This window comes from Nannospalax galili, unplaced genomic scaffold, assembly GCF_000622305.1.
Source record: "Nannospalax galili isolate Female #2095 unplaced genomic scaffold, S.galili_v1.0 scaffold1798, whole genome shotgun sequence".
NCBI lineage: Eukaryota > Metazoa > Chordata > Mammalia > Rodentia > Spalacidae > Nannospalax > Nannospalax galili.
In genome coordinates, this window is record NW_008341341.1 from 262,724 (window position 1) to 287,909 (window position 25,186).

At 53.7% G+C, this 25,186-nt stretch overlaps 1 protein-coding gene across 11 annotated transcripts in view; it reads left to right on the forward strand.

Moving 5' to 3' along the window:
• Ahdc1 (AT-hook DNA binding motif containing 1) overlaps nt 1–25,186 on the forward strand; it is a 67,712-nt gene that overhangs the window by 36,837 nt on the left and 5,689 nt on the right. For 6 of the 11 annotated variants that reach the window (XM_029565205.1, XM_029565204.1, XM_029565201.1 and 3 more), the window contains 4 exons: nt 7,291–7,472; nt 13,479–13,695; nt 13,817–13,854; nt 14,255–19,171. In XM_029565205.1, coding sequence (XP_029421065.1) covers nt 14,329–19,128 — 4,800 coding nt within the window. In that variant the 5' untranslated portion in view covers nt 7,291–7,472; nt 13,479–13,695; nt 13,817–13,854; nt 14,255–14,328 and the 3' untranslated portion in view covers nt 19,129–19,171. Of the gene's footprint in view, nt 1–7,290; nt 7,473–13,464; nt 13,696–13,816; nt 13,855–14,254; nt 19,172–25,186 lie in introns of all 11 variants that reach the window. The other 5 variants (XM_008836760.3, XM_008836759.3, XM_029565203.1 and 2 more) reach the window with 2 other exon arrangements.

Sequence of the window (25,186 nt, forward strand, 5' to 3'; positions counted from 1 at the left end):
TGGCGATGACATCTCCCCTCCTCCTCTTGCTCATACCCCCTCCCTCCGAGCCTCTGCCTACTCCTGCTGTTCCCCCCACACTCTATCCATCACTTAGTGTCTCCCCCTTCTTCCCGCCCCATCCTATGAGTGTCTCACCCTCTCCACTGTCTCTGTTGGTCTCTGGGTGTGTCAGTCCCTCTCTGTCTCCTGCTCCCTGGGTTGCTGTGCATCTCCCCTCCTCCTCTTGCTCATACCCCCTCCCTCCGAGCCTCTGCCTACTCCTGCTGTTCCCCCCACACTCTATCCATCACTTAGTGTCTCCCCCTTCTTCCCGCCCCATCCTATGAGTGTCTCACCCTCTCCACTGTCTCTGTTGGTCTCTGGGTGTGTCAGTCCCTCTCTGTCTCCTGCTCCCTGGGTTGCTGTGCCTTGACCTGTCTGTGGCAGGCTCCTCCATCTCCTTCCCTCTGTGTGTGTCTGTCTCTTTCTCCCTGTGTCTTTGTCTCTGCATCATCCTGTCTCTCCCTCACTCTCCCTCTCTCATCTTTTTCTTCTTCCTTCTCTTCTCCCTGAGTCTCTTGCTGTCTTCCTTCCTCTGGCATGCTCTCCCCCCCTCCTCTCCCCAGCTCTGTCTCCTATCCCTTCCTCCGCATCTCTTTCTCCTTCAGCTTTTTCTCTTGCCCCCATGATCTCCCCCTGTCTTTCTGATTCACTACCTTGATTTTTCCTTCTCCTGCTTTCTCTTTTCTCTAACTCTCCCTCCAAATTCATAGATTTCTTCCAGAACACCTTCCTCTGTTTCCTGCTGGGCTGTTTTCCCTCATAGCCCTGCTGGCTGGGGAGCTGAGGGGAGCCCTCCAGAGTCCCCCTTTCTAGTAGGGACTCTACACCCTAAAAGCCACACTGGGTGTGTGTAATTGAACATGAAATGGGGAGAGTCTAAACTTAAAGAGCCTACAGAAAGTGGGGAACCAAGGGATGAATGCTAGGTCTTACTTGGTGGAGTTTCTGGGGATGGGCTTCTTTCAGAAGGTCACTATTCCAGCAGCCCAAGTGGCTCAGAGTGGTAGTAGCAAAGCTAGCCACAAGCCTGCTATCTGTAGGATGCTTGGGCCTCATTGATTCCTGGGATTTGTCTTCTCTCCTACTGATGGTGGCTGTCTCAGGCTATGCTCAGTTTCCAAACAATGCTCTAGCTCTGACATATTTTTTTTTTTTTAATGTGTATTGCCTGCATGTCAGTAAGTGCACCTGTGTGGTGCAGTGCCCACGGAAGTCAGAAGAGGGCATCAAATCCCCTGGAACTGGAGTTAAGGACTGTTGTTTGCCACCATGTGGGTGTTGGGAATTGAATCCAGATCCTCTGCAAGAGCAGCCAGTGCTCCTAACTGCTGAGCCATCTTTCCAGCCTAGCTCTGTCTTCTTTAAAGTACTTTGAGTTCCTGAAACAAAGTCAAAGTTACGAGGAACAAGGAAAGGCTTGAGTAACTTCCATCCCCCTGCTCACAAATACCAGAAGGATTGCAGCCCAAAAGACCCTAGAGTCCTGGTAGAATCAGGGTCCTGTTCTCCTAAAGTGAAGAATGGAGGACAGTGTCCACCTCTCCTTAAGACTGGAGCCCCTGCTATCCAGCCCTCCCAGTCTGGTCAGTGGCCTCTAACCTTCCTCCTGTCATCCTTCTTCAAGGAATGAGCTTGGAGTTTATGGGCAATAGGCCCTGGGGTGGTAGGGAGCCAGGCCTCCTGGGCCCAACCCTTGCCTCTGGTTGTGGTGAGGCCTAGTCAGGCAAGTTCTAGGACCCTGGGGTCTGGACACTATTCACCAAAGGGGTCAGGTGGGGGAGTAGGGGTGCCTGGGGGAGGCCAGTTGCACGCAAGGCATGCTGGGCCCCCTTGGTGGGTGGGTGGGGGGAACAAAGCTGGCATCGAGGCCTTAGCTAAAATTAGCTGCTTCCCTGCGCGGGAGCAAGCATGCCTGCCAGCCGCCCAGATCGCCGCTGCCTCGGCAGGCCATCTGTCGCTACATTTTGCTAAGTCCCCCAGGGCCCCCTAGCTCTAGCCACCCCCAGGGTCTAGAAGGACTCTGCTCTGAGAATGTTCCTGATCAGAGTTTTTGATTTTGCTGTTTTGCTGTGTGACCTCAGGCTAGGTCTGTCCCTCTCTGGACTTACATACAGTGAGGGGCCTTGAACACTTCCATCCCTGGTCCCCTAGTCCTGAGCAGCAGGTACTTTTGTGAGTCATGGGGGGCTAGGGTGTGGTCTTCCCCTTCCCTTCAAGCTGCTCTAATAATCCAAAGTTCAGTTTGAAGGTAGGCCAAGTGAGGTTGAGGATAAAGGTGAGGGGGAAGACAGACTCCTGATTCCTTGGTTTTAGCTTAAGGCGATCTGCCCTATATCCAGCAACACCTCAACACTCCCACCCCACATCTCCAGGCAGCCTTAAAGAAACAGTCCAGGTGTGAAGCCAGGCAACAGAGGCAGGGTTCAGCTGACATTGATCTGCTCTGCACCTTAGGAAAGTCTCCAGCCCCTCCTCCCTCAGTGATTTCTCCCTGTCTTCCAAGTCTACTTTATAGCACATGCTCTTTTTTTTTTTTTTTTTTGGTCTTTTTGAGACAGGTCTCCCTATAGCCCCAGCTGGCCTAGGACTCACTATGTAGACCAGGCTGGCCTTGAACTCACAGAGATCTGCCTGCCTCTGCCTCCCAAGTGCTGGGATTAAAGGCATGCGCCACCACACCTGGCACACATACTCTTTTAAGGCCTCCTTTGCAGAGGAGGCAACAGAAGTGCAAGGGGAGGGTCCTTGTGAGGAGGCAGCAGGGCCAGGTGTAGAGCTCACTGCTCTTTCTACTCCCAGGCCCCCAGCTTCAGCTTCTTTCTGACTTGGGTACTTTTTGTCCTTGCCCCCTTCCCTCTTCCCAAAGCCAAAAAGACTGAGCTGCAGCTACAAGGTCACCCAGCTTAGCCTGGGAGGAGCTTAAACTTGAACCCAGGCCTCTTGGCTTCAGGCCTCCCTCACCACTTTGGCCAGCAGGCTGGGCCTGTTCCCCCAGTGAGTCATGCCCCTGGACTTTGGCTTCCTTGTCCCTAGTTCTGTGGCCTGAAGTTTGGAGAGGGGGCCTTTATAAAAAAGAGGGATACCCTTTATAGCAAAGGGGTCTCAGGCCATTATCCTACCCCCTCCTTATATACAGTAGAAATGGGATGGGGGCTTGGGGAGGTGGCATTTCCAAGTTGTCTATGTACCCAGGCAGCTTCCTCCCCCATGCTCTTCTCCCCCAGCACCTGGCAGCCTGGCTGCTGGGTTACCCAGCCACAGAACCTCCCCTCCTGGTGTCCAGGGAGCAAGGTCACACCCAGAACCCTGTGTGCCTCCACCTCCTCCTGGGGCCAGTGGTGTTTGTCGTTGGGGCAACGTGTGGCTGTACCCGTTTCTAGCACTGCTGGGGTGACATTCATGCCCTGTGAGCTGTGACGCCTTTGTAGGCTGAAGACAGACAGCACCACCCAGGCTGGCGACAGTGCTGAGGGAAGGATGTGGGTGGGCTGTCACCTGTCCAAAGCAGGCAGAGAGGTGGCACACCATGCCCTTTTCTCTCATTCTGCATGGGGGACTCAAGGAAAGGACAAGGTTCTGTCCCTGCCTCACACTTCAGTGGTGTAGAGGCTTTATCATCAGGTGGAAGAGGCTTGTCCCATGGGGGGGGGGTGAGCTATTTTGGTAGGCTGTGACAGGTTTTCTGTAATTCCCACATCCTGTCAGTTGGTGTAGGGTGCCTGATTGGGTGGTAGTTACACTGTTGTGAGGGGTGACAACTGGATACCTGCCTCATGCCACCTGGGGGTGTCAGATGTGACCATCTCACACTTTCAGGAAAGCAACCGGTTATAGGTTATAGGCTTTGTTCTTCCTGTTAGGAAGGTTGTCAGTGACTCTAGCCTGTCTCTGACTGTTGTGTGAGGGAGATGTCACCATGTGCCCTTCACATGCTGTTGTGGGAAGTGACATGTGTGATTATCTCATGCTGTTGGGAAGTTGTCAGGGAGTTGGGAGCTTGTCTCTCATTCTAGAGACATGTTGCCCAGTGGTATGGGGCTGACAGTTGGCGGGGGCTCCCCACAAAGACCACAGGGCCCCAAAGGGCTGGCCAGAGGAAACCCTTGTGGCTCTAAGCACAGGCTGAGTAGGAGGTAGAGGTCTCAGTGCCGCATGACCTACCTTCTGACCCAGGTGCCAACCCTTGGGACTGTGTCCTGTGACGAAGGGCCCAATGTTTTTCAGATGATGTGGAAGGGGCCTCGGCAGGTGTGTGACTGAGGAGGTGGGGCACCAGACCAGCCTTGTGTGGGGGCTGTGTCCCCGTGGGCCTAGGACCCTGTTGCCTGCCTCTTCTGCCCCTGAAACTGTTAAACTAATTAAGGCGGTGGAGCCGCAGGATTAATCGGGGCAGCTTGCGCGGGCCGGGGCTCAGGTAGTCGATTAGTGCGCCGTGGAGGATATTGGATTTCTGAACCGCAAGTCAGCACTATTCGGGCCTGTTATCTCTGAGGCTTGAGGGTCAGCAGGCGGGAGGCTCAGGCTCAGGCTGGCCGCTCCCGCCCACAAGGCCCTCACCTACCCAGCCTTCCACTGTCTCCTTATCTTTTTAGGCTCTCTGCTTCTCTCCCTCCCTCTCTCTGGTCCTTCTGGCCTGAACTCATTCTCTGCTTGACCCCATGCCTGTCTCCCATCTCTGGCCTGTCTCTGCTCACCCTCCCCCTGGCTTCTTATCCCTGTCCCCCACTGTTTACCTCTCATTATCAGCCTCTGTCGTCTGTCCTTCTGTCTTTTATGTCTCTCTCTTTCTGTCTCTGTCTCTCCTGTCTCTCAATCTCCTTTCTCTCTTGTGTGGTCTCCGCTAGTGTCTGCAACCAGAACAAATCTCCCCCAGCCAACACCCCCTGAACAAGGAGGCCAGAGCAGCTAATGGGAAACATGTGATTTTGCCTTGCGCCTGGAGCCTGGAGCACCGTGAAGGGAGCCTTAGTCCCAGCCCAACCCTGCTTCCCCTTGCCGCATTTCCCCCACCACACCCCCCCCTTCTCAGCCTGAATGGGCACAGTTGCATGTTCCCCAGTTATTTACAGTGGTGGGTGGGTTAGGGGGAACTGGCATTTATCAGTTGAGGAATATTAGGCTGTGGAAGGGTGGAGGGCAGCTGCTCCTTAGACCTCCCCAGCCCCCAGGGCCAGACAGACCCCATGTGGACTCTCCCCCTTTCTACCATATGTAGGAGAAGAGGGCCAAAATGAGCTGAGCCATGGGGGCCTAATTGGGGGGGCAGTCAGTCCACCTCCACTGGAGGGCTCTTGGGCCACCCAGATTTCCACCTTTTCCGTGGTCCTGGGCTTCTGAGGCACTGCAGAGGTAGGGGCTCCCTGAGGGCTTGGGAGCTGCTAGGTTGGGTTTCTGTGCCCACCCAACCACAGGGAAAGGGGGGTACAGATCGGAGGAGGGAGGCTCTGGCAGGTTGGAATTCTCCTTTGCCTGTGGATAAATTGTCCCTAATCCAGGCTTGGGGAGTTGTCTGGCTCCTACAGAGAGAGAGAGAGAGAGAGAGAGAGAGAGAACAGAGCAGGAGGAGGAAAGCAGGCACACACAAACACAGTGACACACACACACAGTCTCACAAAGGGTCTCTCCCAATCATCTGTGCCCATGAGTTACACAAAGGTACCACACCAACACTGAAACACCATTGTGCTGACAGGCACATAGACACCCTCACATGTGTTGACACTGACACTTAGCTTTACTGGCGCAGATATATAATGGCATAGCACAAGAACCAGCCAACATATACAGATACATGGTGTGCACAGGCTCATGAAGATAAGGTCATACAGATCCACACATGCACAGACACACCCGCAAGCACATGCTGACCATGGTGAAGCAAACCCATAGGGACACTGACCAGACACGCCATCACACCATGACCCTGAAAACCCACAGAAAGGCAGAGGTAGGAGGTAGGCAATGCTGATCTGCAGTGACAACAGTGCCTGCAGTCACAGGCCTCGAGATTGGAAACCTTCAGGGACAGCAGAGGATCAACCACCCACCCCCACCCCTCTGCCAAACACATCCAGAAAGCTCTGAGGCAGGCAGGAGCTGGTTTGGCTCCTGACCCAGTGAGATGCAGAGAACTGGGCATTGTGTACACATGTAGGCACACTACAGCTTGGCACACTGGCCACAGGCACTTACACCTCTGTGTCCTTGTCTCCTTACAGGAGTGCAAACACAGGGTGAATAGAATAGAAATTCAGATGGTGCACATATCCACATTTATAACTGAAGACACTGATTCTGGGCACACACTTGACCTGGCAGGCACACATACACTCACAGCTGACACACCAACCACTGCAGAGCAAGCACATGATCCCACCACCCACCACACATGTACACTTTTTATTTCTTTTGTGGTGTTGTGAGTGTGACCCAGAGCCTTGTACATGCCAGGCAAGTGCTCTGCCTCTGAGCTGCACCTGAGCCCTCATACTTGTACCCTTACATTCAGAGAAACATTCAGGCAGTCTGAGCAGACCCAGGAACCCACATACAGGTGTACTTACCCAGACAACTGAATATTTGTCCTGCATTTATACAAGCAATCTCTGTCACATACATACACATTTCCAGGCAACCAGAACCTATAAGCATCCATAAGGCCTGGTTCCCAGACCCCTCTGGGCTTCAGTACAGACCTCAGGGAGGCAAGACAAATGGGCAGGAAGCAGGGGGTGGTGAGGAAGGCCATGGTTATTAAAGAAACCAAGAGACATAACCAGTTGCTGCTGGAGACAGGGAAGCACAGCTGCATACGCACCCTCGTGGAAATCTGTATCCGTACCACTTAGAACGGCAACTCACACCTGCACAGTAAACAAGCTCTTACATAGATAGCTTCCAGAGCTTTCCCCCTCATTCATGAGGTATAACTCTCCCCATTTTAGAGATGAGAAAATGGAGAACCCAAGAGGAGCCTGGATTGGAGAATTGAGCCTAGGGCTAGGTTCCTTCCACAGTCTTGTGTGTACAGTTTGTACACATATATGAGTAGGCATGCAGAAACACCTCTTCCCAACAGAAGCCTGGAGTTTCAAGAGATAGATCCACAATTGTGCAGTGGGATAGCATTGGCACCAGATTGGTATTCCTCTAGGATGGCTTCCTGCTTCAGTGTCCCTTCTGCTCCCTGCCGGGCTCACCCTGTATCTCCACACTTACCCTGGTGTGTTGTATTTGTTTCTGCAGATGGGAGCTTGCCTGATTGTCTACCCATCGGCCTGGACCCCAGAGCCAACCCAGCAGAGTGTGTACAGAGGGCCTCAGGTGAGGGGCACGGCTCAGGCCTCTGTGGAGACCACCCTGGAGACTCTGGCACTGGTGGAGACAGGCCTTTCCTGCTGAGCCAGGCCTCTACCGAGCCTGCTCAGGTAACTAACCATGTGAGAAAGTCAAGCCTGTGCCTGGGCCAGTCTAGCAGGGATCCTCTCCTAGCTTAGGCAAAAAAAAGACCCTTTAAGTCAAGAAACATTAACCCAACTTACTCAAAATCCCCATTATCTAGAAAGGGGAATGGAGGCTCATGGATATACTACAGTGAGTCCCTCAGATTCCTGTGTTCTAGCCTGAGGATTCTTCCCTGTGTCTTGATGACCTGAGAGAACTGGGAGGAGAAACAGGTTGTGACAGTGACCAGGATTCAGGGCAGAGGTGGAATCCAGAGTGCCTATGTACAGCTGACCCCCCAGGACACTCTTTACTATCATCAGTGGAAGCAGAGAGCTGGGAGGCCAAGTGTTCCTGCATGCCCAGCTTCCCTGGTAGGGAGTGGGGCAAATGGCAAGTCCCACCTCTCTTCTCTTAAGCCCACCCAGGCTTCAAGCCACAGAGACCAGGTGGGGCTGCCCTGCCCTGCAGAGGCAACTCCCTGAACTGACACATGAAGCCTGGGGCTCCAGGAAGCTCCCTAGAATTTAGCCTGCTAGGGACCCCACCCAACTTCCAAAGGAGCATTCCTGAGGTCTGGGGGTGGGGCCTCCTGAGATGGGAAGGGAGGGGAGGCTGGGCTGTGGGTAGATAGATGTGAGATGGTAAATGTGCTGGCACTCAGGTTTGTGAAAAGCAGGTGTTTATGTAGAGCTCTGTCCTTAGTGCATAGGGTTGTGTATACAAGTTACGTAAGTGGCCTAGGCTGAGGGGACAGTTAAGGGCTTCACATGTGGTACACTGCAGTGTGTGGTACACTGGATGTGTGTCCTGGGCAGGTGTGGGGATACTGTGGGTTGTTTGTGCCCCTCAGGGTGCTATTGGATAGGTCAAGACCCAAATTCCCTTGGGTGGTATAACTAGTGCTCAGAGTTCCGGGTGCACAGTGGAGTGCCATGTGCACATGGCTCTGATTGTGTTTTGGAGGTGGGCTGGGCAAGACTTAAGCAGAGCTTGGCTCAGCAGTGCCCAGCCTTGTAGACAACTCACTGAAGTCACTTCCTTTCTAGCAATGACTTTCTGGGGGAGGAGTTCCTCTGACCTGGGAGGGAGAGGCGGGACAGAACCCACACTCTCTGGGGAGAGAGGTGGGTGGGGGCGGGAGGCAGGAGGAGAGTCTGGTGGTGCCGGAGGAGGGAATCCTATGGGAGACAGAAGGAAAGACAAGGACAGGAGTCTAGAAGGGCCAAGGGCAGGAGGGGATGGGGGGTGGAGTGGGCGGGAAGCACAGTCCCTGGGTGACCTCTGAGGGAGGAAGGAAGGGCTGCCAGCAGGGTGACCCTCGGGTCCAGTGAGAACTGGCAGTGGCGCCTACACACCTGGCACCCAGGGCAAGGGGCTGGCAGGGGGGCGGTTCAGGGACAGACCTGCTTGCCAGGTGCCCCACTCTGGACAGGAAGAGGGTGGGCGGGGGCTGCACAAAGGAGCTCTGTGTGGCTAGGGGTAGCGTAGGGTGGGGTATGCAGTGCAGCACTGGGGGGGGGGCAGGACCAGCTCCCCTTGGGGCATCAGTGGCTCCAAGGGGACACCTAGTGGTGAGGGAAGGTAGTGCAGGTAGATGACAGTGGTGGGTCTAGAAGCTAAGAGGAAAGTAGATTAGAAGTCAAAATTTACAATTTGTAGTTGACTTGGACAGAGGAGGCAGACTGGGAGGGAGCTGAATCTGGATAGTGAAGTAGTTGGGTTTAGAGGATCCCAACAAAATTGAATGGCAGAGCTGTTTGTCCTTAAGAACATGGCTAAACCTCTCATTTAAGTACAAAATAAGCGACTGATTTCTTGTTATGATTTAGGGCTGGAATCCAGTTGCTAGAAGATCTTCTGGTTAGGTGGGTGCTAGACCCAAGAGGATGATGCCTCTTTCCTGAGGGGGGGGACTTGATCTTAGGAGGTAAAGCTTTCAAAGGGATAGAGAGGTAAAGAGGAAGATCTCAGGGCTGCAGTGTTTCCCACTGTTAGGAGGCTGGGGACATCCTTGGGCCTTCACACCAACAGAGGGAAATGGGAGGGGGAGCTGGAGAGAGGGTCATGAGGCCGGAAGCAAGAGCTGGGGCTGGCAGCTTGGCTCCCCTGGGGAGGCTGGGGGTGGGGGATGGGGAGGAGGACTGGGGAAGGGGTGGGGTGGTCATAGCCACAGCGGGGAGGGTGGGGCTGGGGATCAAGGATGTGGGCTGGCGCTTCCCGGCACTGTGCACTGCAGGTTGGGGCCCCTTCCTAGCAGGCTGGTGTCCCTGTAGGCAAGCTCAGACACTAATCCAGGAGCAGACTGCCACACAGAGGACCATTTTGATGTTTCGTTCATAGACCAGGGCTAGGTGGTACCTTTGGGAAGGAGCCAAGAGAATAGCTGCCTGTGGGGTGTGGTGGGGAAGAAAGCCAACTACTTCCCTCAGATCCTGGAGGCTGCAGAAGAGAGCAGTGGACAGTCAGGAGGATGTGGCCAAAGGTCTTCACGGGTGGGTGGAACAGAAGCAACCACTGGAGAGGAGGTTTGTCTCTTTTGCCAAGATCACACCCTCAGGCCCCAAAGTGGGAGGTCTCCAGAGCAGGAAGGCCTGATGAGCCCCACCCACAGCAAGGGAGGAATGGCCACTTCTGGTAGGTGCCTCCAAAAGCCAGGGCAAGCCTACCATTGGAAAGTTGACTTGGTGATTCCACACTCCTATTAGGTGTTCTTCCTGTAAGAATAGCTGAATTAGCTGTGTCTGCGTGTGGTGGTGCATGCTACCAGCACTGGGGAGACAGAGGCAGGAGGATTGCTGTAAGTTTGAGGTCAGTTTGGTGTACATAGTGATTTACAAGCCACTGAGGGCTACAGAGTAAGACATTTTATTTTATTTATTTATTTATTTATTTAATTTTTGAGACAGGGTCTCCCTGTAGTCCCAGCTTACCTGGAACTCACTATGTAGACCAGGCTGCCCTTGAATTCAGAGATCCACCTGCCTCTACCTCCTGGGTGCTGGGATTAAAGGCCCGGCCTTGTCTTATTTTTTTTAAAAAGGTGGTGGGGGCTGAAGAATGTAGTTCAATTGGTAGAGTATTTATTTGCCTAGCATGTACAAAGCCCTGGGTCCCATCCCCACATAAAAGGAGCATGGTGACATGCCCTGTGATCCCATTAGGGAGGTTATTGTCGGTTATATAGCTGCCTGTTGGGCTAGCCTGGCATATAGGGAGTTCCAGGTTACATAGTGGGACCTTGTCTTTTTAAAAAAAAAAGCCAGGCGTGATGGCGCACGCCTTTAGTCCAAGCACTTGGGAGGCAGGGGCAGGTGGATCTCTGTGAGTTCAAGGCCAGCCTGGTCTACATAGTGAGTTCCAGGACAGCTGGGGCTACAGGAAGACCTTGTCTCAAAAAGACCAAAAAAAATAAAATAACAGTTGGGAGTAAAGGTGCATGCAGGATGCAGAGACAAGCAGATCGCTGTTGAAATTAAGGCCAGCCTGATCTACACAGTGAGTTACAAGCCAGATGAGGCTACAGGCAGTCCCTGTCTTAAAAAAACAAAAACAGGCCGGTCGTGGTGACACACACCTGTAGTCCTAGCACTTGGGAGTCAGAGGCAGGCGGATCTCTGAGTTCAAGGCCAGCCTGGTCTACATAGTGAGTTCCAGGACAGCTGGGGCTACAGGGAGACCCTGCTTCAAAAAGACAAAAAAGAAAAAAACAAAGAAGAGCAGCAGTGTTGAGCTGGAAGGGGACAGGTCCACAGCAAGGCATGGGACAGAGCATAGCCTTGAGTTACCAAGTGAAACTGAGGGAAGGCTAAGGCCTAGGATCTAAGACAGCAAACAGAAATGGAGATTTACCTGGATGAGCAGCAAGGGTCCTTCGTGTGCCATTTGTAGTCTCAAGCAAAGTCTCTTCCCCTCTTTCCCTTTCATTTCTCTCTTCTATAAAATGGCGCTAGAACAGGGTACCCACTGGGGGAACAGATTAAAAAGACAGATTCCCAGATGTCCCTCAAATGTGTGAGTCAGGCTCCCCTGGACTAGGGCCTGGGTATCTGGAGTTTACACAGCTCCCCCGGGCTCAGGGTTTGGAAGCCAATGGCTTAGATAATTTCAAGGTTCCTCCCAACCTTAAATTAGACCACAGCTCTAGAAGGAGCCTTCCCAGAAGTGGCTGAAGGAGAATTGCAGGGGCTGAGAATGGAGAGAGGCTTTGGCCTTGGCGAGAATTAGGAAGCCTGCCTCTGAACAGCTGTGTGACTGTAGGCGAGTTTCACAAGGGCTCTGGGCCTGTTTGTTCTGTAGCTAAGGGATAATAAACCATGCATGCCTCCCGGGTTGCTTTGAGGATTCGGTGGGTCATATATGTGGATTACAAATTGCTACTCACCACTCTGGGCCATATGCTGTTTCAGGCATTGGGAGATAGGTGCAAGCAGTGAGCAAGAGAGAAAGCCTTGTCTTCATGGTGCTTAGAAACTTCAGTGGATTGCAAATTGTTCACCTACCACAAGAGCTCAGAGGAATGTCCTTTCCTACACTGCTCTGTCCCTGAGTCAGCCCTGCAGTCTCCTGTGGGACAGCACTGGGCAATGTAGCAGCCTGTCAGTAGGGTGTGAGCCTTGTGGATCCAGCACTAGGTCAAGGCCAAACACTAGGCTGTGATTAGTGCTGGTCTCTAAGACCCTCCAGCAGTTAGAGCTTATTCAGCTCCCTGAGATCCTAGCTCCTGGGGACTAGCCCAGCTCTGAGTCTTCAGGCTCCTTTGGGAATCAAACATGCCTGAATCTAAATCCTAGCTCTGCCCCTACCAGCTCAGGGAGTCACTCTGTAAATATTTATGTAGCATTCATAGCCCAGGCTCTGGGGTCAGAAGATACAGCAGTAAACAAGACAGATGTGATTCCTAACCCAGAAGAGCCCACACTCTCAGGGGAGACACACTAAATAGTCAGTCACACAAGTAATTGATTACAGTTGTGATAAATACTATGAAGGTGAAATAGATAGGACTCTGAGAGGCCTGACAGGAGCCAGACCAAGGCTGGAAGAACTTCATGAGAACCAGGCACAGTAGCACATCTTTGTCTACTGCCCTATCTCAAAAAACAACAAACAGGGCTTGCAAGATGGCTCCATGAGTAAAGGTTCATGGTGCTGAACCTGACAACCTGAGTTCAATCCCTCGGTCCCACGTGGTAGAAGTAGAAAAATCACTTCTTCAAATTGTCCCTTGATTTCCACACATGCTCTGTGGCACACATGGGCCCACACCTACATATGCACACATACTAAAAAACAAAGCATCTTTTGTTGTTGTTCTGTTTTGGTTTAGTTCTTTTTTGGGGGTGGGGGGCAGAGTCTCCCTGTAGCCCCAGCTGGCCTAGAACTCACTATGCAGACCAGGCTGGCCTTGAATTCATAGATATCCACTTGCCTCTGCCTCGAAGGGCTGAGTTTACAGACATACGCCTGCTTCCTGGGTGCTTGTATTAAAGGTGTGCACCACCACGCCTAGCCAGATATCTTTTTGAACACTTCAGTAGGCCACATACTGTTCCAGATTTTGAAAGCTACAGCAGGGGACAGAACAGATAACCTTGCCCTCATAGTGCTTAGAACCTTCAGTAGATGGTTTCTTTAAAAATGGGCAGGATAATTATATTGATCTCAGGTTGGCAGGGAGGTTAGATAAGGTAATCTATTAAAGAGCTTGACCCAGTATTGGCAATAGAGAAGTGTCCCCAAAGTACAGACTTTTATTGTCAACTTCCTGGTTGTTGCTGGACCTCTGATCCCACTTCACTTTTTCTTTGCATGCTTATCCCACTAATAACTACATAGCTTATATGGTTATTTCTTTAGTGTCTATCCAGACCTTGTGCAAAGTAGGCATTCCTTAAGTAATGAACATATGAATGAATGATGCTACTTCGTATCTGAGCCTCCATTTCTTCATCTGCAAAATGGGGTTATTAATAGCCCCTACCTCGCAGGATTGGTAAGAAGAATTAAATGAAGCAATGCCTGGACAGCTTCCAGCCCAGTGCCTGGCGTGCAGTAGGTGCTCACTAAACCTGAGCTGCGGTGGTCCTTTCCAGGCGCTGTCCACACCCCGAGGCCTGGGCTCAGGCCGAAGTTGCTCTGCAACACCTCCATCTGACAGCCAGCGACTGGCAGAGTCCCCGAGCACGGGGACCCTCTCTATCCCAGGTCAGCCATGAGGAAGCACTGAGGGAGCTGGGGTGGCACTTGAAGGAGGCTGGACTATATGCAGGTGGGCCTTAAAAACATGTGGAAAATTCAGATCTGTTATGTGTCTTATTGCCCACAGAGATCTCCAGTGTGACAGCCCAGGCGGCAGAGCCGAGGGTGAGTGGCCAGAGTTCTGGTGCCCTGGGGATGGGGGTGAGAAGGAAGGAGTGTATGGCTATGATAAGTCTTACTGGCCTCCTGCTTAAGTTTATATGAAGTGATCACTTTGCCCTGCTGATAGGCCTCCCTCTCTCAAAGACAGAGATCCTGTCTTCCTGATCCCACAGCTAGGGTATAGAAGGGGGTCATTTGTCCCCACATGCTACTGGGGCCCATGAGGAGTTCACTACGTACACATGGGTAGGGATCTGCAAGCAGTTTGGGCTTGAGCAGGAGCTAGAACATAGTAGGGGACACTGTGACCATGGAGAGAAATCTGGAGGACTCATTAGGATATGGGAAGCTGATGAAGATATAGATGCTCAGTGAAGGACCTCCTGCCTCTCCTTCCCTGCAGGTCCTAGTCCCGGCTTCTCGCACCCTCATGTCAGCCCCGGCCCCGCCCGGCGGCCCTCGGAGGACAAGGTCAGGATGCGTGTGAAGCCCCAGGGCCTGGTGGTGACTTCCAGTGCCGTGTGCAGCTCTCCTGACTACCTCCGGGAGCCCAAGTACTACCCCGGCGGCCCTCCTACCCCTCGGCCCTTGCTTCCTACCCGGCCACCTGCCAGCCCACCTGACAAGGCCTTCTCCACCCACACCTTCTCTGAGAACCCACGCCCACCCCCACGCCGGGACCCCAACACCCGGCGTCCAGCAGTACTTGCCAAGGGGGACGACCTGCTGCCCCCGAGGGCCACCAGGCCTGTCTCCCAGGCCCACTGTCCCATACCTGCCGGAGAGAGCAACTCCCTCCACCACTGGGACAACGGCCGTGTGAACCTGCATCCAGTGGTGCAGCTGATTGACATCATGAAGGACCTAACACGGCTCTCCCAGGACCTGCAACACAGTGGTGTGCATCTGGACTGTGGTGGGCTGCGGCTGAGCCGCCCACCTGCTCCACCACCCGGCGACCTGCAGTACAGCTTCTTCTCCTCACCCAGCCTGGCCAACAGCATCCGCAGCCCTGAGGAGCGTGCCACCCCTCATGCCAAGTCAGAGCGGCCCAACCACCCGCTCTATGAGCCTGAGCCTGAGCCCAGGGACAGTCCCCAGCCTGGCCAAGGCCATGGTCCTGGAGCCACAGCCACGGCCACTGGTCTGCCTCCAGAGTCTGAGCCAGATGGGCCTGATTACTCTGAACTTGCAGATGCTGATATCCTCAGTGAATTAGCTTCCCTTACCTGCCCTGAGGCCCAGCTGCTAGAGGCCCAGGCTCTTGAGCCACCATCGCCTGAGCCTGAGCCTCAGCTCCTGGACCCCCAGCCTCGCTTCCTAGATCCACAGTCGCTAGAGCCACTAGGGGAAGGTTTGGAGCTGCCACCTCTGCAACCTCTTGCTGATCCTCTGGGGCTGCCAAGCCTGGCTTTACAGGCCCTCGATACCCTACCTGACTCCTTAGAGTCCCAGCTACTTGACCCCCAGGCACTTGACCCCCTGCCCAAGTTGCTGGATGTCCCTAGCCGCCATCTAGAGCCCCAGCAGTCCCTGGGGCACTGCCAACTGGCTGAGCCCTTACGCCTGGACTTGTGCTCACCTCACGGCCCCCCAGGGCCCGAGGGTCACCCCAAGTACGCCTTGCGGCGCACTGATAGGCCAAAGATCCTGTGTCGCCGGCGGAAAGCCGGAAGAGGGCGGAAGGCAGACTCAGGACCTGAGGGTCGCTTGCTACCCCTGCCTATGCCTACTGGGCTGGCCGCTGCCCTGGCTGAACCCCCACCACCACCACCTCCACCACCTCCTGCTCTGTCTGGTCCAGGCCCAGTGCCAGAGCTGGAATCAGAATCTTCTCAGACCCCTCTGGTCCCCACCCGCAAAGGCAAGTGTCGGGGTGTGCGGCGCATGGTGGTGAAGATGGCTAAGATCCCCGTATCACTGGGGCGGCGGAACAAGACCACGTACAAGGTGTCATCCTTGAGCAGCAGCCTGAGTGTGGAGGGCAAGGAGCTGGGCCTGCGTGTGTCAGCAGAGCCCACCCCTCTGCTAAAGATGAAGAACAATGGGAGGAATGTGGTGGTGGTCTTCCCACCGGGTGAGATGCCTATTATTCTCAAGCGTAAGCGTGGCCGCCCTCCGAAGAACCTGTTGCTGGGTCCTGGCAAGCCCAAGGAGCCAGCAGTGGTAGCTGCTGAGGCAGCCACTGTGGCGGCAGCTACCATGGCCATGCCAGAGGTGAAGAAACGGCGGAGACGGAAGCAAAAGCTGGCATCTCCCCAGCCATCCTATGCAGCGGATGCCAATGATAGTAAGGCTGAGTACTCTGACGTCCTCGCCAAGCTGGCGTTCTTGAACCGTCAGAGCCAGTGTGCTGGGCGGTGTTCACCACCCCGCTGCTGGACACCCAGTGAGCCTGAGTCTGTGCACCAGGCCCCAGATACCCAGAGCATCTCCCACTTCCTGCATCGCGTGCAGGGCTTCCGGCGGCGTGGGGGCAAAACAGGAGGCTTTGGAGGCCGGGGTGGAGGTCATGCAGCCAAGGCAGCCCGATGTTCCTTCAGTGACTTCTTTGAGGGCATTGGCAAGAAAAAGAAGGTGGTAGCAGTGGCAGCTACTGGGGTTGGGGGACCTGGTCTCACCGAGTTGGGGCACCCACGCAAAAGGGGCAGGGGGGAGGTGGATGCCGTGACTGGGAAACCCAAGCGTAAGAGGCGGTCCCGGAAGAATGGGACTCTGTTCCCAGAGCAGGTGCCAAGTGGCCCAGGCTTTGGGGAGGCAGGTGCTGAGTGGCCTGGGGACAAAGGTGGTGGCTGGGCCCCTCATCATGGGCACCCAGGTGGGCAAGCTGGCCGAAACTGTGGGTACCAGGGGACCGAGGCCCGGGCTTTTGCCTCTGCTGGGCTAGAGAGTGGGGCTTCAGGCCGTGGCAGCTACTACACGGGTGCACCATCGGGTCAGACAGAGCTTAGCCAGGAGCGCCAAAACCTCTTCACTGGTTATTTTCGCTCCTTGCTCGACTCAGATGACTCCTCTGACCTCTTGGACTTTGCCCTCTCAGCCTCTCGCCCAGAGTCCCGGAAGGCATCAGGCACCTATGCAGGGCCTCCCTCCAGTGCCCTGCCTGCTCAGCGGGGTCTGGCCACCTTCCCGAGTCGGGGAGCTAAGGCCAGCCCAGTGGCGGTGGGCAGCAGTGCAGCTGGGGCAGACCCCTCCTTCCAGCCTGTCCTGCCCACTCGCCAGACTTTCCCACCAGGACGGGCAACAAGCTATGGGATAACCCCAGCCACTTCAGACTGCCGGGCAGCTGAGACCTTCCCAAAGCTGGCTCCCCCTCCTTCAGCTGTGGCTCGCTCTCCTACAACCCACCCACCTGCCAACACCTACCCCCCACAGTATGGTGGCTATGGGGCTGGACAAAGCGTGTTTGCCCCAGCTAAAGCCTTTTCGGGCCAGGACTGTGCTAACAGCAAGGATTGCAGCTTCGCCTATGGCAGTGGCAACAGCCTTCCTGCCTCACCCAGCAGCGCCCACAGCGCTGGCTATGCCCCACCACCTACTGGGGGTCCCTGCCTGCCACCCAGCAAGGCCTCCTTCTTCAACAGCTCTGAAGGAGGCCCCTTCTCTGGGTCAGCCCCTACACCCTTGCGCTGTGATAGTCGGGCCAGCACTGTCTCGCCTGGTGGCTACATGGTGCCCAAGGGCACCACAGCTTCTGCCACCTCCGCAGCCTCTGCCGCCTCCTCCTCCTCTTCTTCCTTTCAGCCCTCACCTGAGAACTGTCGGCAGTTTGTGGGGGCTTCTCAGTGGCCTTTCCGGCAGGGCTATGGAGGCCTGGACTGGGCCTCAGAGGCCTTTAGTCAGCTCTACAATCCCAGTTTCGACTGCCATGTCAGCGAGCCCAATGTGATCCTGGACATCTCCAACTATACACCACAGAAGGTAAAGCAGCAGACGGCCGTGTCCGAGACGTTCTCCGAGTCGTCCTCCGACAGCACCCAATTCAATCAGCCAGTCGGTGGTAGTGGTTTTCGGCGTGCCAACAGCGAGGCATCGAGCAGTGAGGGCCAGTCAAGCCTGTCCAGCCTGGAGAAACTGATGATGGACTGGAATGAGGCATCATCTGCCCCTGGTTACAACTGGAACCAGAGTGTCCTCTTTCAGAGCAGCTCCAAGCCTGGCCGTGGACGGCGGAAGAAGGTGGACCTGTTTGAGGCCTCACATCTAGGCTTCTCGACATCTGCCTCAGCCACTGCCTCTGGCTACCCATCTAAACGGAGCACAGGGCCCCGGCAGCCTCGGGGTGGTCGAGGTGGTGGAGCCTGCTCAGCCAAGAAAGAGAGAGGTGGTGCAGCAGCCAAAGCCAAGTTCATCCCCAAGCCACAGCCAGTCAATCCACTGTTCCAGGACAGCCCAGACCTTGGCCTTGACTACTACAGTGGGGACAGTAGCATGTCACCACTGCCCTCCCAGTCTAGAGCCTTTGGTGTGGGAGAACGAGACCCCTGTGACTTCATGGGACCCTACTCCATGAACCCATCCACGCCTTCTGATGGCACTTTTGGCCAAGGTTTCCATTGTGATTCACCCAGCCTGGGTGCTCCCGAGCTCGATGGCAAGCATTTCCCACCGCTGGCCCACCCACCCACAGTGTTTGATACTGGCCTGCAGAAAGCATACTCGCCCACCTGTTCACCCACGCTCGGCTTCAAGGAAGAGCTGCGGCCACCGCCCACAAAACTGACTGCCTGTGAGCCCCTCAAGCATGGGCTCCAGGGGGCCAGCCTGGGCCACACAGCTGCAGCCCAGGCCCACCTGAGCTGCCGGGACCTCCCGCTGAGCCAGCCTCACTATGATTCCCCCAGTTGCAAGGGCACAGCCTATTGGTACCCACCTGGTTCAGCTGCCCGTAGCCCACCCTATGAAGGCAAGGTGGGCTCAGGGCTGCTGGCTGACTTTCTGGGCAGGACGGAGGCTGTGTGTCTCAGTGCCCCCCACCTGGCTAGCCCACCAGCCACGCCCAAGGCCGACAAGGAGCCACTGGAGATGGCCCGGCCACCTGGTCCACCCCGTGGCCCTGCTGCAGCAGCTGCTGGCTATGGCTGCCCGCTCCTTAGTGACTTAACCCTGTCCCCTGTGCCAAGGGACTCGCTGCTGCCCCTGCAGGACACTGCCTACAGGTATCCAGGCTTTATGCCACAGGCGCATCCTGGCCTGGGTGGGGGCCCTAAGAGCGGCTTCCTGGGGCCCATGGCGGAACCTCACCCTGAGGACACATTCACCGTCACCTCCCTGTAGTGCCAACTGAAGTGCCGACTGGACCACGAGGTTTTGTTTCTGGGTGAGTTTGGGGATGTGGGTGCAGAGGACAGAAGCTTGGGGGTGGGGAGGATGAAGAGGTATAAAGATGAACAGGGATGGTGGAATGGTTATGCTCTTCACTTCTGTAAGGTTTAAAGACAAGGTAGGACACCCAGTAGCAGGAAAAAGGACTCACGATTAGAAGTTGTGGACAGTCTTAGGGAGGAGATGAGGTGCTTGAGTGGGGAACCCAGCATTACATTGAGGGGTCCTGATCATTGGAGTGGTAGGAGAACAGAGACCCGATAAGGCAAGGCATTCATTTCCCTCATTCTTGTAAGGCTTGAGCAAGGAATACCTCTTGATCTCCCACAAGGGAAGACATTTGCCCACAGTGAAGGAAATCAGTGAAGAGGGCCAGTCATCTACCCAGGGCTCCTTTGGTGTGGCCAGTTTGCCTTGGTCTCATACTTGTAAGAGTTTTGCACAATGGCCCATAGGATCCTCTCTTGACCTTTTATCCTCAAAGGCTGTTTTTTTAATATCTTTGATCTGATGTAGGCTCAGTGTGGTCATGGTCACGTGGGGCAAGGATCCAGGTGTGAAGAACACTGCAATCCTACTGCCCTTAGGCACCTGCAACCAATGGGTCTGTCCAGGTAGAAAGGCCAGTCAGTCCCTCAAGCCAAATGTTTCTCAAGAGTTCAGCTGAATATTGTGAGACACTTAGACATAGTTTCTGTCAGGTACTGTGACCTCATAGTTGAGAATCAGTTCTAGTATTTTCCAGAATTTGGTGTTTTTCAAAAAGGAAAATACAAGGCAGAAAATTCCCCTAAATATCTGTGAGATCAAAATGTTTACCTTCTTAAGAACAGCTGATTTCAGAGTAAAGCCACAACTGGACCCATTTTAGGGCAAGAGATCTGTCACAAAATTGGCCCAGATGTGGTAATGGGCAACGGGGTGGCAGAGAGCATGGCTGAGACCCTCATGCATCAGCTTTGCTGTCCCAAAGCCTTCTGGGCATTTCACATCCTGAAGATGGACTAGCAGGCCTCCAGTAAAGCCCCATCCCTGCTCTGAAGAGGCCATTTGAGGCCAGGGTGACTCAGGGTCCTGAAGTAAAGTCAGTGGAAACTTATGACCCCCGCTTTGCCAGACCCCAGCTGTCCTGGTGCCTGAAGATGGCAAAGAGCCTTGCGTGGGAGCCCAGAGACCCCAGGGAGCACCAGTCCCTGTTTGGCCACCAGCCTCTACATGCCCTTAAGCTTGTGCCCTTCCTGGCCTCTGTTTCCCCATCTGTTTGGGAAAATTGACTTCAGTAATCTCTTAGGCTCTTGCAGCTCTACATGGCAGAGACAATGGACCACACTTTTTTTTCTTTTTGGCAGCATTTTTTCCTTCCTAATGAAGCCAGGCCAAGATTAAAATGGCCTTGCATTCCCCATGCGTCTCACGGCAAGCAGCAGAGCCACAGATCTGAAGCAGGCCAGGGAGAAGCTGCTTAGGGTTTAAAATGTCAAACTCTTGATCCTACTCGCTGGAGGGGAGATGTCTCATGGATAATCCAGAAATGTGAAATAATCCTAAAACCGTTCCTCCTAGGCTCTGGGAGGGAAAATGAACTGGTGTGGGGGCTGGGTATTTGGGCAGGTCACAGCTCAGTGCAGTGCATAATGGAACCACCCAGTGAGGCCTGAGCACAGGAGGAGCTGGGACGCCATCCAGCCCCACATTCTGGCCTGCTCCCCACCCAACACTGAGAGTTAGCAGCACTGTCCTCACAGGGACACAGGCAGTTCCAGAGACATCTGTGCAGCCCTCCCTGCATATCAGGCATTGGGAGCATCGTAGATGAGGCGTTTGATCCTCAGAGGGCCTCCAGTTCAGAGGGAAAGACAGTAAACACAAAATGGTACAGAGCATTTGGTAGTTAGGGCCGTGGGAAGGACGGTACAGGGCAAGCAAGGAGGCTGTGAGAGCTGGCCACAGGCTGTACAGGCCTTGAAACTGCTGCCAGAAAGATGCAGAGGCTAGATGTTAGTTGGGGAAGAATGTTCTAGGCAGAAGGAACAGCATTGTGTTCAAACTTGAGGCAGTAAGGGACTTGGCTCTGAAGAACTGACGGATGTAGAGGCCATAAAGCTAAAGAAGGGCCAGATAGGCAGGGCCGGACCCTATAAGACACTGCAAGGAATTTGAATGACTCCAAGGTGTACAGGGAGCCACTGAAGAAAGACAGACAAACCTAGGCTGTGGTGGTCTGAGATAGTTGCCCTTCTTTAGTTAAGATGGCATACAAGCTCCCCTGTGTAGGGCAACCCTCTGGTACCAGGGCCTAGTTAAAATCATGGTGAGAGTAAGGAAGGGTGGAGGATGTAGAGAGGAACATGGCATGGAAAGGAGAATTAATAGAGGGAGTCATGTTGTCAACAGAAGGATTAAGCACAGAAGACAGTGACCTGCTCTCACCAACAGGCAGTGAGCAGTGTTGACACTGGGCATTGGGGAAGCAGTAATTCAGCTCAGCTATGTATCTTGAACCCCTCCGTGCTCAAACAGTGGAAGGTACTGGTGAGACAAAGCAGACATGGCTCTGTCCCCAAGCTTAGCGTCCACCCCAGGAAGTTGAAACAAGTACACAGAAAACCTGGGAACACTTGATAGGAAATGGCAGGTGCCGTAGACAGAGAGAAGCAGATTGTGTGTGTACCAGATGCTGGATGATGTGGTCAGAAATCATCCCTCTGCCCACTTGGAGAGAAAAGGAGCATATGTTTGTGTTGGGCCCTTTGTGTGACATTGCCCCAGGAACCTCTCAAACAGCCTTGGGAAGGAATATGTGCTAGACCCCCACTGGAGAGAAAGGAAACTGGGACAACTGAAACTCTACCCAGGAAGTCATAGTGAGTGGTGGAGTGCCCTTCTAGAGCTTGCCACCTGGCTACTCTAAACCCACATCCCTGGTTCCCCATCTTACAAAATGATGGTTCAAATTGGACAGACCCTATGGCTCTTTTGGGGGTCTGGGTTCTATTCTGGCGGGGCGGGGGGGGTGTCTGCTTTGTTTCTCAATATGCAGTAGCCTTGGCTGGCCTGGAACTCACTATGTAGATCAGACTGACCTCAAACTTGCTTTTTCCTGCCTCAGCCTGCTGAGTATTAGGATGACAGGCATGTGTCACCCTGTCCAGTAAGTCTAGAATTTTAAACAAATTTTGTGGCTTTGTGGTAACAAGCTGTAATTCAACTTGACCTTGAAGAATAGCCAGGATTTGGAGACAGGAAAGGACAGTCTAGGCAGTGGGAACTGTGAGCAAAGGCAGGTCACATTCCATTGAGAGTTGGGAGATGAAAGGTCAGAAGAGCAGGGAATGTACATCCTGACTGACTTGAGGGCTATGTTGATAGGATAGTTAGGGGATGGGCCAAAGGATGGGGGCCTTGGGCCCATGCAGGCATCTTCTCTTGTTCCCTAAATGAAAAGCAGAGCCAGACAGACTGGCTCCTTATTGGGACCCTTGAGCCGAAGATCGGCCATACCAGACCCTGGGAACAGAGGTGAGAAGGTAGGAAGGGCCCCAAGGTATTCAGGAATCTCTAATCCTTTTCCCCTCCCTATTAGCTCTTGGCTCTAGAACTGAGGCCAAGAGAAATGTCACAGGTCCTCCAAGGTTACACCAGCTGGGCCTGACCGGAACAGGAGGCAGTTTCCAAGGCCACCATCCACTCAGGGTCAGCAGGCATGCCCAGGCCTGGGCCAGGCCCGGCTGCTCTGGGTTTTCTCTAAGTCTTGAATCCTTGAGAGGTCACTTGATCTTGCTTCTGGCTCAGAGCAAGAGGCCTCATGTCAGGGTTTCTTTGTGGTCATCCTCCACGTCTTGCCTTTCCCGTAGCCATATGTAAGCCAAGCCTTCTTGTTCTGAGCCCCCATTTCCTGGAAATGCCATCTCTCTATGAACATACCTTGTCAAGTTCCTTCTCTACCATCACCCCACATCTCTGATCAGAGCAGAGCCCCAAGACTGGCAGCAGTGGGTAGGAACGCACTGCCTATGGCTACAGACAGGGCTCTGTGTACTACTTGGTTCTCCCTCTCACCAGCTAGGTGAGCTGGTGACTCATGTAACGTGGTGAGTCACACCATCTCTGTGTCTCTTGTGAGAATTAAAGAGATAACATGTAAAGTCTTTAGCCCTGTCTTGGCCCACAGGAAGCAGCTAGTTGGTGACTGGTAGATGAGTGATGAATACCTTCCCACAGACTGAATTCTGGGGGCCCCAATTCAGGCTGTGTAAATTGTGTACCTCCAACTCATGTTTCTGGACCTTTGCTCCAGCCAAAGCCAGCTGCCAGCCCTCCTACATCTGTTGCCTGCTGTCTTCCTACAATGGACCTTGTATTCAGATGTGGGCTTTGGAGCCATTGGAGGAGGCCTTGAAATGTCTGTTTGGGCTGGAGATGTGACTGAGTTGGTAGAGTGTTTACCTGGCATGTTCCATCCCCACAGAGGGAGAATTTTCTAGTGTTCTTTGTGTTAGCCACTGGACCAAGTCTTCCGGGGAGCAATAGGAACACAGGGATAAGGTAACACCTACTTCAAGGGCCCCTAAAAATTACTGTCATCCAGAGCCTTGTCCACACAATTATCGCAGCAGTTTTCTCCCCCAACACAAAGCATCTGAAAAACCTTTCCTTCTAACTTTGCAGTATGCCATGATTTTCCCTGGATAGATCTGCCTGCTTTGTCACCATCATTGCTGTCATAGTACTGTGCTAGAGGCTGGGGAAGTAGATGAAGTCTTTGTCCAGTCCACATGAACTCATAGCCTGTTGTGGGCCAGCCCATGCCCAAGATGCCACTGGCTTTTATAAGCCCTCTAGGGAAAGTCTGCAGCTCCTCCATGAGGAAGCTCGATCCTCCAGACACACCATCCTGAACCATGTGAGGAGCGCAGGTAGCAAGGGCTTTCTGGAGGCTGGAAATGGATCCTAACAAATTAGAGGCTTCAACAGTCAGAGCCCTACTCAGCCACCTGGGTAGGTCTCTGGCCCACCCACCTCACCCCCATCCCAGTCCATTCTGCCCATGGTGGCTGCCAAAGTGCTTGTTGCTCAGCATTTTTAGATGCATGGTGTCTAGAGCCCCTAAAATATTTATTGGATGAATTGATTAAAGCACATCTGCTCCTGTGACTCCATGCTTCACACCTTTTGATTGCATCCTTCCTCTCTAGCCTCCTTGCCTACAAAATACAAGCCTGATTTCCTGGCATGGTGCAAAAGATTTCAGGCTTCTGTCCTGGCATCCAGTCTGTCCCAGACTTCCTTTTCAGTGCACCTCCCTCACACACACCTTTCCCTACCAGCCGGAGGCAGGAGGAAACACAGAGGGGTCTTTCTGGAATGCCCTGTGCTTTTGCTCTGCACTGACCTGGGTTGCCTTCTTCTACCCACCATAGTCTCCCACCTGTCACTTCCTGTCCTTTATTCAGACATCACCTCCTCCACGAAGTTCCATGATCCTTCCCAGACACAGTCACTCCCCATGACAACCCTTCTTGGAATGCCCTCAGCACACCATCAACCCCTTTACACTGGTTACTCATTCTGTATTGTCACCCACCCCCCACTCCCACTTTCACATCAGTGTCATATCATTCTTGGGATATTTTGGGAGGGAAGTATGTTTAATGTGTGCACATTGCATATGTGGGGGTCAGAGGGCAACTTTGGGTTCCAGGGATCAAACTCGGGTCATCAGGCTTAGCGGCCCCACTGAGCCATCCTACCCCTGTGTGTGTATGTGTATATTAACATGAGTGAATGAGTGAAAACAAGACAGAGGGCTAGCAGGGTGTGGTGGTGCACGCCTTTAATCCCAGCACTTGGGAGGCAAAGGCAGGTGGATCTTTGTGAGTTTAAGGCTAGCCTGGTCTACATAGTGAGTTCCAGGACAGCTAGAGCTACAAGGAGACCCTATCTCAAAAAGACCAAAAAAAAAAAAAAAGAAAAAAACAAGAGGGCTAAGAGAATAAGAGGAAAGGGAAAA